General features: G+C 50.8%; 1 protein-coding gene across 1 annotated transcript in view; it reads right to left on the reverse strand.

The window, feature by feature from the left end:
• DYSF (dysferlin) overlaps positions 1-13,849 on the reverse strand; it is a 266,283-nt gene that overhangs the window by 40,490 nt on the left and 211,944 nt on the right. Inside the window, exons 43-46 of the mRNA XM_065404742.1 lie at positions 11,045-11,200; positions 7,835-7,926; positions 4,645-4,815; positions 3,000-3,142 (exon numbers count right to left, since the gene is read on the reverse strand). Coding sequence (XP_065260814.1) covers positions 3,000-3,142; positions 4,645-4,815; positions 7,835-7,926; positions 11,045-11,200 — 562 coding nt within the window. The remainder of the gene's footprint in view (positions 1-2,999; positions 3,143-4,644; positions 4,816-7,834; positions 7,927-11,044; positions 11,201-13,849) is intronic.

The raw sequence follows: 13,849 nt of genomic DNA on the forward strand, positions 1-13,849 counted from the left end.
CTCACACTGCGGCTTCTCCCTGGGTCACTCCACGGACTACCCTGGGTCAGTGTGAGTCCAGAAGCCCGTCCCATGGGTGCTGTGACAATCTGGGGCACGTGAGCTAGCAGCCTGCTGCTTGGACCAGGAAGGAGCTGGCTGGAGAAGGGGACAGATGGGGGCATGCTTGGTGAGGGATGGTCAGCTCTGAAAGCCACAGCCCTCTTTGTCCCACCAAGGCCCACGTCTGACAAAAAGCCGCATTGCCAGTGCTGGTTTCGGGTAGAGTGGCTGGAGATGGGAAGGTGAATGGGACCATTTGCGGGAGTTTGCTCAGAGGTCTGGATATGTTTTTCTTAAGGTTTGATTGACATTGTTCAAAATGGGTCAGTTTAACCCATCTTTCTAACGTGCCTAGGGCCGCGGAGAGGCACTGCTGAAACCAATGAAATCGCAGCTTGTACCCGGGCCAGGGTCTTCTCTCCTGGCATCGCTATGAATAAGGAGCAACTCCACTAACCTCAGCTCTTCCATAGCGCTTTTCATCAGTAGGTCTCATGGCATTTCCCACACTTTACTGTATTTATCCTCCCACACACCCATGAGGGAGGGCAGGGCTCCTGTCCCCATTGTACAGATGGGGAAACTGAGGCACAGAGAGGCTAAGTGACTGGCCCAATGTCACACAGGGAGTCTGTGGCAGATCAAGGAATCAAACCCAGGTCTCCCAAGTCCCAGGTTAACATCCTAACCACTGGAGAGGTGAATCGGGCCCTTAGTGATTACATAAAAACACCCATTCGCAGCTGGATTTTCAGCAGCATTCAGTGCCCAGGAGCTCCCCCTGTGAGATTTCTGATCAGATTTTCACAAGAGGCCAGCACAGAACGTTCCTCCATTGTGCTGACCTCTGCTGACAATCTGGCCAATCCGCACATGTGTGCACGCACACGGACACACATTCAATGAATGCCAGAAGCTTCCTACCTTCCGAATCACGTTTCAGTCACAGCTCCCTTCTCCGTACCTTATCCTTGGGAAAAGGTGCATTGTCTGCTCTTATTGGACAAGATCGAACAACAACTAAGGTCCTGGTTTGCTCTGCGCAGACATGAAAGTTCCCACACTGTTTTATGGAAGAGGAGGGAGTGTATCTCCAATTGTCCTGAGCCAAAACTTGCTCTTTCCACATATCTATGCATTGATTTGTTGGGAGTCCTCCACTCCAGAGGTGGCTGCATTTCAGCAGAGCTGAGAGTCAGTTCAAAGCACCCTGAGGGCCTTTGAAATGAAATGCGCTATATCAATATTATTACAGCTCTGCTGCTTTCAGGTGATAGATCCCAGCTTCTTTCTTGGCAGTGCCTTGAAGTGGTTAAACTTCATACACATGGGATTTTTCCCAAGCCCTGGAAACCTGGCTTGGGTGTGTATGTGTGTGAGGCTCAGAAATAAAAACCTCTCTCTGAAACCAACAATATGGGGGTTATGAAATAATGGTCTGGGCACAATGCTTGTAAAACCCCTGCTCTCGTATTTAATGGCTTCACTTTATGCCCCGCCAGGTTCACATCTGACACTGCTCTGCACACACAGCTGGTTTCCAGATCTCGCTGAGGTCAAACCCCCAAGCTTTGTTCTGTTTTTGAAGTGATTGCCATTAAAAGAAAGCAAGGTGAAAGGCAGGCTGGGCTGGGGAGAGACGAGCCCCACTCAACTTCACACCTCTCCAGCACTTGGTGAAAACCTGACACAGAACGGGAGGCTGTGAAGAAGTGGCTGCTTCTTGGCTCCTTCCGAGAGGGGTCTGTGCGGCAAAGCCCTAAAACATTTGAGAGTGGTTTGTATCTCTGCTACGTACCCCAGGTCGCTGTGCCACTTGTAAATATCAGCCCCTCTGCAAGCAAAGTGCAGCTGGGTGATCACACAACCCTTTGTGCTTGTCAGAGGTCATGAGGAAACTGACACCTTTCGGCGCCCCTACATATTTGCATGGTGCGATTTCACCTCTTCGGCTGGGCAGAAATACATTGTTTTGAGTCCAAAGAGGTGGAATTCCACCCTCCTGGCAAAATGCTGAATCCTGGCAGATTTCAACCGTGCACAGAAATACCATTCATGTGTATACCACAGCAGATTGTCCTCGAAATCAGAGATTTCCACCTGGCTTTAGCTCGCACACATGTTTGTAGCTACAATGCTACTGCCTTTCAAGCTGTATTAGGATAAAGGTAAGGGTGTGTTACGCTGGCCTGGTGTATGCAATATTTGTTGCCCTCTAGCGACATACCCAGCAAGTCCAGCAGACTGCTACCTGCACGCTGCGGCAGATTTCCTTCTGCTCAGTGCTAGAGCCTGCATTTGTGCAGCTGAAGGCCCAGGTTCTAATTCCTCCTGACGAGAGTGGTGTCCGTATGGGTTTGGCCAGGGTTTGCTCCAGTTACAGAAGGTATTGAGCTGATGGAAGAGTGGCCTTGTGGTTAAGGCATTGAACTGGAGTTCTGGGTTCAATTCTTGAGTATATCACAGAGTCCCCACAGCACCTTGGGAAAGTCACTTCATCTCTCTGTTCCACCTCTATAAAAGGAACAGGACAATTCTTCCTTTCTCCCACTCTTGGGCTGTCTAATCTGTTTAGCCTGTGAGCTCTTTGGGGCAGGGACTGGCCTTATGTGTATGTACAATGCCTAGCATAACAGGGCCTCGATCTGGGCTGCAGTTCTGGGAGCTTCTAGGAGCAATACAGATTCTATAATGCTGGCAGCTCCTTTGGGCTGGCCATGTGGGTTTTCATAGAATCACAAAATCATAGAATATCAGGGTTGGAAGGGACCTCAGGAGGTCATCTAGTCCAACCCCCTGCTCAAAGCAACATGATCTGAGGGTCTCATGTAAATCAGCTCGACTGTTCATCTTTACCATCAGTTTCGCTACCCTGTTTCACAAGCTGCCAGCCTCCAGTGCAATAATGGGGGGGGGGGGCAGGGAAATGGTTTATGGATGTGAGGAGACTCCTTTACCGAACTCAGAGAGGACATACTCCTGCTCCCTGAATATGACCCGGTCTGGCTTGTAGATGGGAGCTTTGCAGTTGCGTTGCAGGGAGAAGAGATGGAGCAGTTGGGAAGGTCGGAGCTGGTCTCGCCACTGGTTGGGTCCAGAACTGAAGCAAGACATTAGTAAAAACAAAGTGTTGTAAAATACACCCCGCCTCCAAGGGCCGCGACTGTTCCAGGGGCAACTGCCGGGCAGAACTACAGCGGGGGTGAATGAGGCCGGGATATTTTTTAAAGAAACCCAAACTGAACTCTAAGAGTCAGCAAGGAGCTGAGGGTGGAAGCACCACGGCGGGAGAGGAGCTGTTCTAGGGGACAGACCGAGGCACAATGAGATAATGGCCGTACGGGGCGCATTTCTTGAGCTGGCTCCCTGCCTGCGGATGAATCTCCCCCAGAATAGGCAGAGGAAACCTCAGGCTGAATGTGGCCATCTCCCAGGGGAGATGAGGGGAGCCCCTTTAGCTGAGACATTTCAAACTGTAGGGACCGACTGCACGCTAGCAGGAAGTGACCTGAAAGTCTTGCCCGTCTCACACGCCTACCGCACGAGGCTGGGACTTCGTTCACGTTTTCCCACGTTGGTGCAGCCGGGCAAAGCTGCTGCGGGCCTGGCCTGAGGGCCCCTCCCTTTGAGACACCCAGGTCAAGCTACTACACTGGGGGCTGGTCTACACTAACCCCCCAATTCGAGCTAAGATACGCAACTTCAGCTACGTGAATAACGTAGCTGAAGTCGACGTACCTTAGTTCGAACTTACCGCGGTCCAGACGCAGCAGGCAGGCTCCCCCGTCGACTCCGCGTACTCCTCGCGCCGAGCAGGAGTACCGCAGTCGACGGTGAGCACTTCTGGGTTCGATTTATCGCGTCCAGACAAGACGCGATAAATCGAACCCAGAAGTTCGATTGCTTGCCGCTGAACCAGCAGGTAAGTATAGACGTACCCAGAGAGAACCTACGGAACCAGCTCCTCTCTCCTGGGGCCGACTCTCCCTCAGCTGCTGTCCCCTGTACCGCTGCTGGGAGGCAGGGCAGAGAATCCGGGAACTGTACCGGGCCCCTGATGCCCCCTGCTTTGGTGCAGCTGGCGCTGGGGAAGGCCTTCCAGCAGCACGGCTACACAGACAGCGGCAGTCTGGCTTGAGCGTCCAGCCAAAATTCAGCCCAGTCCTTTATTCCCTATCCTATTAGGCCACCTCACCCAGGGGGTCTCCACCTTTCCCATTCTAGGACCCCCCCCCATGTAACTAGGATATTGCCTCCCCTCCGTGGCTGCCACCCCCTGAAACCTCCCCTAAAACCTGCCCCCATCCCAATATCTGCAGGACGACCCTGGTTTTGGCAGGGTGACTCCCACGTGCTCGTGGGAAGCCCTGGGGGTTCTGGGACCAGCCATGCAGGGCCCAGGAGGCATCACATGGCGTGACGGTGACATTCTGACACATCACCCAGAGCTCCCTTGGCAACGCCTCTCCCTGGCGTGTCGGTGTGCTGATACCACAACAGATGCAGGTGCCCAGGATGGTGCTGGGTATCTTCCCTCCTTGTACTAGTCACATCTCCCCGACAGGGCAGCTCAGTGCCACCTGGGCTATCGGAAGTACCTACATGCAGTAGGTCTGGGGCAGGCCGCACCGGGCCCCGAATTTTGACAAAAACCGGTTCTCCAGGTCTATGACGGTCTCGCCAATCTTCTCATCCTTCGACAAGAGGTCGTAGTCATAGAGAGTAACCTTCAGGTCCTTCTCCAAAGGCAGAGTGCAGGTCAGCTCAAACATCCTGTGGAAAGGGGAAGAGCAAGAGCGTGTCAGGGATCAGGTCCTGGCCTGGAGTCAGCTGCTTGGTTGGCTCCACCTCCTGACTGGTGGGAGGAGGCAGCAAACCAGCTCCTAAGCCCAGCAGCAGCAGCAGTTCAGTGGCTGCTCAAAGCACTCACCCAGGGCTGTGATAGCCCCTGTGTCTGCTTGTTCCCAGCCTTAATACAGGTAACCCGTTCCTGACCCTCCGCTCTGATTCCTCACCTGTGACCCTGGCTCTGACTCCGGCTCTGACCCTGGGCTCCAATTCCTGACTAGCGACTCCTGCTCCAACCATGAGGCACAACCACCCATGACAGGGAGAAGAGCTGGGGGTGCTTGGCTTTCCCCGGGGTCTGTTGCTGATCACCTCTTAGGACAGACAAGCCAATGGAAACAGGCCTCATGTCTTCCACCCTCCATCACATAACAGAACAACGCAGATGCTGGGCTTTTTGGCCTGCCTGTCTCTCCAGCGTCCCGCCACGCCTGATCAATTGACGCAGAGCTGTGAGCTACTGGACTGGGCCATGGGAGACCCAGGTTCTGTGCCCAGGTCAGATGCTTTCTGTGTGACCTTGAGCAAGCCTGTGCCTCATTTTCCCAATCCACAAAATGGGAATGGTCCTGACTCGCTTTGCAATCAATGGATGGAAAGCAACTAGATGAGAGCTGGGGATCACTAGTGAATGGCGGCCCCAGAATAATAAGCAAACAGAATGCTGGGCATCATTAAGAAAGGGACAGAAAATATCATATTGCCTCTATGTAAATCCACGGTACGCCCACATCTTGAACACTGCATGCAGATGTGGTCACCCCATCTCAAAAAAAGATATACTGGAATTGGAAAAGGTTCAGAAAAGGGCAACAAAAATGATTAGGGGTAGGGAACGGCTTCCGTATGAGGAGAGATTAATAAGACTGGGACTTTTCAGCTTGGAAAAGAGATGACGGGGATATGATAGAGGTTTATAAAATCATGACTGGTGTGGAGAAAGTAAATAAGGAAGTGTTATTTACTCCTTCTCATAACATGAGAACTAGGGGTCACGAAATGAAATTAATAGGCAGCAGGTTTAAAACAAACAAAAGGAAGTATTTCTTCACACAACGCACAGTCAACCCTTGGAACTCTTTGCCAGAGGATGTTGTAAAGGCCAAGGCTATAACAGGGTTCAAAAAAGAACTAGATAAATTCATGGAGAATGGGTCCAGGAATGGCTATTATCCAGGATGGACAGGGATGGTGTCCCTAGCCTCTGTTTGCCAGAAGCTGGGAATGAGCGACAGGGGATGGATCACTTGATGATTCCCTGTTTTGTTCGTTCCCTCTGGGGCACCTGGCATTGGCCACTGTTGGAAGACAGGAGACTGGGCTAGATGGACCTTTGGTTTGACCCAGTATGGCCATTCTTACGTTCTTATACCTTACTTTAAAATGGAGGGTCTTTCCTTCAGAAGCATCCCAAAGAATTTTCTAAACTCTCTGGCTCAGATCCCCAGCTGGTGTAAATTGGTGTAGCTCCACTGGAGTCACTGGGGCCAGATCCTCAGCTGATGTAAACTGGTAGAGCTCACTGAAGTCAATGGAGATGGTCCTCACTCTCCCTTGACGTTCTATACACACATGCACACGCATTACGGTGGGCCTTGTTCTCATCTCACTCACTCACTGGCCTTACCTCGCTGATCTTCACTGACTTCCACGCGGAGTCAGTCCTGGTTTACACCGATTGCCAGGATCTGGCCCATTAGGTCTGGGAGTCACTTCACCTGCTGCTGAAACTTGGCTGCCTCCAAGGTGGAATGTGATGCCCTTTTAACAGCACCCCCACCACCGTGCAGCAGCTTTGAGGAGGGGAAGTGAGGGATTGTGTCTCCAATTAAAGCGGCAGGAGGAATTCAGGTCAGCAAATCGTAATTGGCCAAGCTGGAAACCAGCCAGGATCCCAGGGTTACTCTTGTGAAATGGGAGCTTTAATAGCCATGAGCAGCCGGGACCTGGGTTTTCCGTCTCGTCTTAGCGACGGGGTGGTAGGTACAGAACTCTGTCTAGACTGGTCTTTGGCTGGAAGCCAAGCCTGGTAAAAGAGACCCTACCCTCAGCTTGAGGAGCTTGCTCGGGACAGCCAAGCTCATTATTACATATATCATGGTAGCATCTAGTGCCCTCCCTGAGAACAGATCAGCATTGTGTTGTGGGCCACACAAACAGACAGTAAAGGGATGGCCCATGAGCTGAAGACCTTCTAGCCCTAACGAGACAATGCAGAGAGGTGACGGAGGTCGATAACATCATGAACGGTGTGGAGAAAGTGAACAAGGAAGTGCTATTTACCCCTTCACATAACACACAAACCAGGGGTGACCGGATGAAATTAACAGGCAGCGGGTTTAAAACAAACATAAGGCAGTCCTTCTTCACACAGCGCACAGCCAACCTGTGGAACCGGTTGCCAGGGGATGTTTTAAAGGCCAAACGTATAACCGGGTTCAAAAATGAATGAGATAAGTTCACGGAGGATGGGTTTATCAATGGCTATTGGCCAAGATGGTCAAGGATGCAGAACTGTGCTCCCTAAACTTCTGACTGCCAGACGCTGGGACTAGATGACAGGGGATGGATCACTCCGTAACTGCTCTGTTCTGTTCATTCCCTTGGAAGCACCTGGCACCAGCCAAGGTCAGAAGCCAGGATGCTGGGCTAGATGGACCACTGGTCTGACTCAGTACGGCCGTTCTTATGTAGCATTATTACCCCTATTTCACAGATAAAGAACAGAGAGTAAATGACTCGCCCAGGATCACACAGAGTCCGGAACTGAACTAAAACCTTGCAAGTCCCAAAGCACTGCTTCAGCCACAAGACCATCCGTGCTCTCTGACACCAGCCTTTGCCTTCCTCTCCCTTTCCTGCTCTTTCCGCTCTGCTTGTGATCCTGCCTTGGGAGGCAAGTCCCACCGTCCCCACCTGGAATTGAAGCGAAAGAGAAACATACTTTCCGAAGACGGGCTCCAGCGTGCACGGGATGTAATTGTCCTGGTCATTTATGGATTTCTTTCCCACCGAAATCTTCACGTAGGGGTCACACTACAAAGACAGGAGGAAAAAAAGAACACAGGAGGTGGGACTGCTACAGACTCATCTTCAACAACAATAGTAATAAGGACCAGATTCTGCCACCCTTAGTCATGTGGATCAACCCCTTATTCCATGAACAGGCCCTTGAGTAACACCCCACGTCAGCAAGGGGGGCAGAATCTGTCCCTTTGCTGTTCATAGCAAATTCCCATAGATGCTAGTACTGGCTGATCCAGCTGCGACTCCTGTTCCAGGCCTTGTATGCGCACGGACAGGCAGTGGGGACGAGCAACCAAGGGCGCAACATGGAAGGGGATTAACAGAGTTGCCTTGAAGATCTCATGATCCCATAGGCACCGACTCCGTGGGTGCTCTGGGGCTCAAGCACCCATGGAAAAAAAATAGAGGGTGATCAGCACCCACCAGCCACAGCTGATCGGCAGGGCTGCCAATCAGCTGTTTGGCGGCTGGGGGAGGGCGGAGAGCAGTGAGCGGCGGGGTCCTCAGGGGAGGGTTGGAGCAGGGGCAGGAAGAGATGGAGCAAGGGTGGGGCCTCTGGGAAGGGGGTGGAGTGAGGTGGGGCCTCGAGGCGGAGCAGGGGTGGAGCGCTCCTGGGGAAAAATAGAAGTCAGTGCCTATGTAACACCGACAGACCTCAGTCATCAGGGGGCAGGATTGAACCTGGGACCTCTGGAGTTAAATGCATAAGCCGCTACTGCATGAACTCAAAGCCATGTGACCCTCAGCTAGGGTTGTAGCAGACTCATTAATCTCTAAGTGGTCTTGGTGCCACTAGATGGGACAGAACACCACACCCAGGAGGTGTGTGGGTTACACCTATGCATGACCCCCACACTTAGAGGGACACATCCCCTTATTTTGTCTCAGTTCAGCAAATGGCCTGGGGGATAATAGCCAGAGACTCCAGTGTGGAGGGGAAGAATCCATGCTGAGATCCTCAGGGGGTTTTCACTGTCCCACAGGTCTTTTAGAAGGGAGGGATGGAGCAGCCCTTGGTTGGCTAAGTCAGCAGACATAACTCAAAGATAGAATCATAGAATCATAGAATATCAGGGTTGGAAGGGACCTCAGGAGGTCATCTAGTCCAACCCCCTGCTCAAAGCAGGACCAACCCCAACTAAATCATCCCAGCCAGGGCTTTGTCAAGCCTGCCCTTAAAAACCTCTAAGGAAGGAGATTCCACCACCTCCCTAGGTAACCCATTCCAGTGCTTTACTATCTTCCTAGTGAAAATTTTTTTCCTAATATCCAACCTAAACCTCCCCCACTGCAACTTGAGACCATTACTCCTTGTTCTGTCATCTGGTACCACTGAGAACAGTCTAGATCCATCCTCTTTGGAACCCCCTTTCAGGTAGTTGAAAGCAGCTATCAAATCCCCCCTCATTCTTCTCTTCTGCAGACTAAACAATCCCAGTTCCCTCAGCCTCTCCTCATAAGTCATGTGCTCCAGCCTCCTAATAATTTTTGTTGCCCTCCGCTGGACTCTTTCCAATTTTTCCAAATCCTTCTTGTAGTGTGGGGCCCAAAACTGGACACAGTACTCCAGATGAGGCCTCACCAATGTCCAATAGAGGGGCATGATCACATCCCTTGATCTGCTGGCAATGCCCCTACTTATACAGCCCAAAATGCCATTAGCCTTCTTGGCAATAAGGGCACGCTGTTGACTCATATCCAGCTTCTCGTCTACTGTAACCCCTAGGTCCTTTTCTGCAGAACTGCTTCCTAGTCATTCAGTCCCTAGTCTGTAACAGTGCATGGGATTCTTCCATCCTAAGTGCAGTACTCTGCACTTGTCCTTGTTGAACCTCATCAGATTTCTTTTGGCCCAATCCTCTAATTTGTCTAGGTCCCTCTGTATCCTATCCCTACCCTCCAGCGTATCTACCACTCCTCCCAGTTTAGTGTCTTCTGCAAACTTGCCGAGAGTGCAGTCCACGCCATCCTCCAGATCATTAATGAAGATATTGAACAAAACCGGCCCCAGGACCGACCCTTGGGGCACTCCGCTTGAAACCAGCTGCCAACTAGACATGGAGCCATTGATCACTACCCATTGAGCCCGACCATCTAGCCAGCTTTCTATCCACCTTATAGTCCATTCATCCAGCCCATACTTCTTTAACACAAGGAACACGGGCACTGAGTAAGAAGTGGCCACTTTTCTCCTGGCTGCATCAAGCAGGAAGAATCAAAGCATGCTGGGAATGGGAGATGCTTTAACCTTAAATATTTTTTTTTGACAGAAAATGGTTTTCCAACCCAATAGACTTCTGATTTCACTGAAATTGTTTGAAGGAAAGCTCCTATATGGAAAGGAAAGTTTTCATTTCGTGTCAGTTTTTGAAAACTGAAAAAAAAATTGATTTTCAGTTTTGGGTTTTCCTCCCTCTCCTCCTCTCCATTTTTTAATCGTTTCCAGGGTGAAAAGGGAGTTTCAGGAAATGTTTTTTGTTGTTTTTTAAAAATGGAAACAAAATGGAAATTTTTAATTTCAACCAAAAACAATTTTCTTTTCATTTTAAATGGTAAAAAAAAAATTGTTTCTGAAGATTTCTCAAAAAAAAATTATTTTTTGATGGAAATTTTTGCTTCCTTTGAAGTTTTGGGCAGAAATGAATTTGGATATTGCATCCTGCCCCACTGAAAAGCCCAACAACAATATAGGAGAGCTTAGGCCCTGGGGCTTCAGAATCATGGAAATGACACTTTGAAGAAACAAGTTGGTGTTAGTTTTTTCCTAGATGCCAAGGCCAGAAGTGTGTAGCGATGAGGGGATGGGGCAGAGAGAAGCGAGCGGGTCGGGGTCTTGGGGGGAAGAGGCGGCACGGGAGCGGGGTCTTGGGAGAAGGGGCAGTGTGAGGGCGGGGTCTCGGGGGAAAGGGGCAGAACAAGGGCGGGGCCTCAGGGGCAAGGGGTGGTGCGAGGATGGGGCCTTGGAGAGAAGGGGTGGTGCTAGAGTGGGGCCACAGTTCGGGCACCTGTGACCCCCCACACTTTTAGGGTGCTTCTGCCACTCCTGACACAGGCCAGGGAATTCCACCCCAGCATTTCTGCCCTCAGCCCCATTGCCACGTCTCCCAGATGCTCCCCTGAAGGATACCTTTCCGTTGGAGTCCTTGGGTTGCAAGTCGAAGGCACGGATGATGTAGATCCTGATGAGACACTCCTGGGGTCCTTTGGCTGGGAGCTGATGGAACTGGCGTGGTGGAACCGGCACTCTTGGGTCATCCGGGAGGGGGTACATTTTGAACGAGCCCTGAAAAGACATTGAGCAATCACACGTGTGCACATGCGGGCGTGTTACAGTACAAATGCTAATAGCTGGCAACTGTGTGACTGAACTCAGGGCAAATCAGAGCAATGCTGCTTGTGTAACATCACGTCCCCAGGCAAGTCGTCAGCAGGAAGGATGGAACCTCAGAATCTTTCAGCGTACCCTTCCGCTGCGTAACCTCTCTCTGTGTCCCACACACCAGCAGAGGGGGACAGAGCACCACACGGAATAGAGGAGCAATCCTTCACTTCCTGTCCTAAAGCTGTTAAACAGCCGCTGTGTTTCAACCCAGAGGGGGCTGCAAGTCAGTAGTAGATTGGTAAAGTGATGCCTATGGGTAAGTCTACGCTGCAGTTAGACACCCGCGGCTGGCCCGTGCCAGCTGACTCGGGCTCGCAAGGGGGTCCTCCCCCTTAGCAGGGTCCTAGAGCCCAGATGCCAGCCAGGGCCTGAACGTCTACACCACAGTTAAACAGCCCCTCAGCCCAGAGCCAGTCGCAGGTGTCTAATTGCAGTGTAAACATATCCTATATGCTGTTAATTACTATGCATGGGTCGCCTGGGGCAGAAATACTTAGGCACTTACACTACTGTCATTTGTCCCCTTACGCTGCCAGAATGGTGCAAAGGACCATTAGTGCAAATGAGAATTGAGCTCTTAATGTTTTTAAGGAGCCGAGATCCTCAGATGAAAAGGTGCTTTACACGCACAAAGCATCATGTGCTACAGATCCATTCAAAGAGAGACCGGCAGAGCGAGTGCCCTGAAGGGACTGGCTCCGAGCACTTGCGTAGACAGCCTGGCAGTCCTCTCACACACATGCTCTCCCCACCCCACGGAAGAAAGATACTCCATTGTTTTGACCCAGTCAGCCACAGGCAATGCTGACTCCAGATGTGATTTTCCACATGGATTATGTCTAAGCCTGTATCGGTTCTGAAGTGCAGAATGTAGCCATCGCCAGGGGATAAGGCAGTCAGACGTTGCTCTGACTGCGTTTGTTAGTACACTTTTATGACCAGTTCTCCATGGGGGCGCTAATAGTAAATAATTCATCCTAATAAGCACTAACACATTCTGTTTCTACAAGACCTTTCATTCGGCAGGATCCCAAAGTGCTCTGGTAACAGCATACAATGCACATTCTCTCTCCCACACGCACTGTGGAGAATCGCTTGCCCACCACTGAAATGCTGCCCCCTCTGAGTGAAACACAGCAGCTGCACTCTGCCAGCAACACTACAATGGTGTTAAGTGCAACTTCTTCTTACTTAGATCGTAAGCACTTTGGGGCAGGGATTGTTTGTTTGTTCTATGTTTGTACAGCTCCTAGCGCAATGGGGTGGAGCAGACCAGGGCTTCTAGGTGCTACTGCAATACAAATAAATAATAACAGGCCATTGCATCAGGACTAACATCTTATCCATTACATGGGCTCTAGAGGTGACTTGGGGTTTGTCTACACTTAGACGTGGAAGGGTTCGATTTTTATCAGTAAATGCCGGTGAACATTGATTTCACTGTACACACAGAAACCAACAAAAAATATTTCCATCGATAATAATCTAAAGTTACCGACAGGCCAAGTAAGGAAAATGCTGCTTGAGAACTAATGAGAGTTGATTTAAGGCTACAATTTTGACATATGATGTCAGAGAGACAAGGTGGGTCAGGTTTTTATTGAACCAACTTCTGTTGGTGAGACAGACAGGCTTTTGAGACACACAGGGTGTGTCTACACAACAACTCGCATCCCGTGACTGGCCCGTGCCAGCCAACTCGAGCTCACGGGACTCGGGCTGTGGGGCTGTTTCATTGCTGTGTAGATGTCTAGGCTCAGGATGGAGCCTGGGCTCTAGGATCTTGCGAAGTGTGAGGGTCCCAGAGCTCAGGCTCCAGCCCAAGTCTACACAGCAGTGAAACAGCCCCACAGCCTGAGCCCCGTGAGCCCAAGTCAGCTGGCACGGGCCAGCCGCAGGTTTTTCTTTGCTGTGTAGACATACCTAAGGAGCTCTTCTTCAGGTCTCAGAAAGGTACATCCAGCGTCACAGCAAAATGCAAGGTGGAATGGATTGTTTAGCATAAATAGTTAGCATATATTGTAAGGGATCATTCAAGGTGGAGTGGCCCGTTAGCACCTCTGCCCTCATAGGACACAAAGAGGGGGGTTAGTGGGTTACAGATTGTTGTAATAAACCAGAAATCCAGTGTCTCTGTTCAGTCTGTGATTTTAAGGGCAGGTCTACGCCAGAAATTTGCATTATGTGCCGCTGCACCAGTAGCGCTTCTAGTGAAGACGCTTTAAGCCGACAGGAGGGAGCTCTCCCATCAGCTTAATAACTCCACCTCCGCGAGAGGCGGTAGCTATGTTGGTGGGAGACGTCTACACCAGCGCTTAGGTCGGTATCACTACGTTGCTCAGGAGTATGGATTATTCACCCGCCTGAGCAGAGCGACATAGCTCTCTCAAAGGAATTCTGTAGTGGAGACCAAAGCTTAGTGTTTTGCAGCCATCTTTTGAAAGTGCTGGGCAGGTTTCCTTTGCGGATGAGGACTGAGAGGTCAGATACGGAGTGATCGCTTGGTGAAACGTGTTCGCCCACGGGCGATAGGTTGTTTTTGTCTTTTAT

The sequence above is a fragment of the Emys orbicularis genome, chromosome 5 (genome assembly GCF_028017835.1).
Source record: "Emys orbicularis isolate rEmyOrb1 chromosome 5, rEmyOrb1.hap1, whole genome shotgun sequence".
In the NCBI taxonomy this organism is placed as follows: Eukaryota; Metazoa; Chordata; order Testudines; family Emydidae; genus Emys; species Emys orbicularis.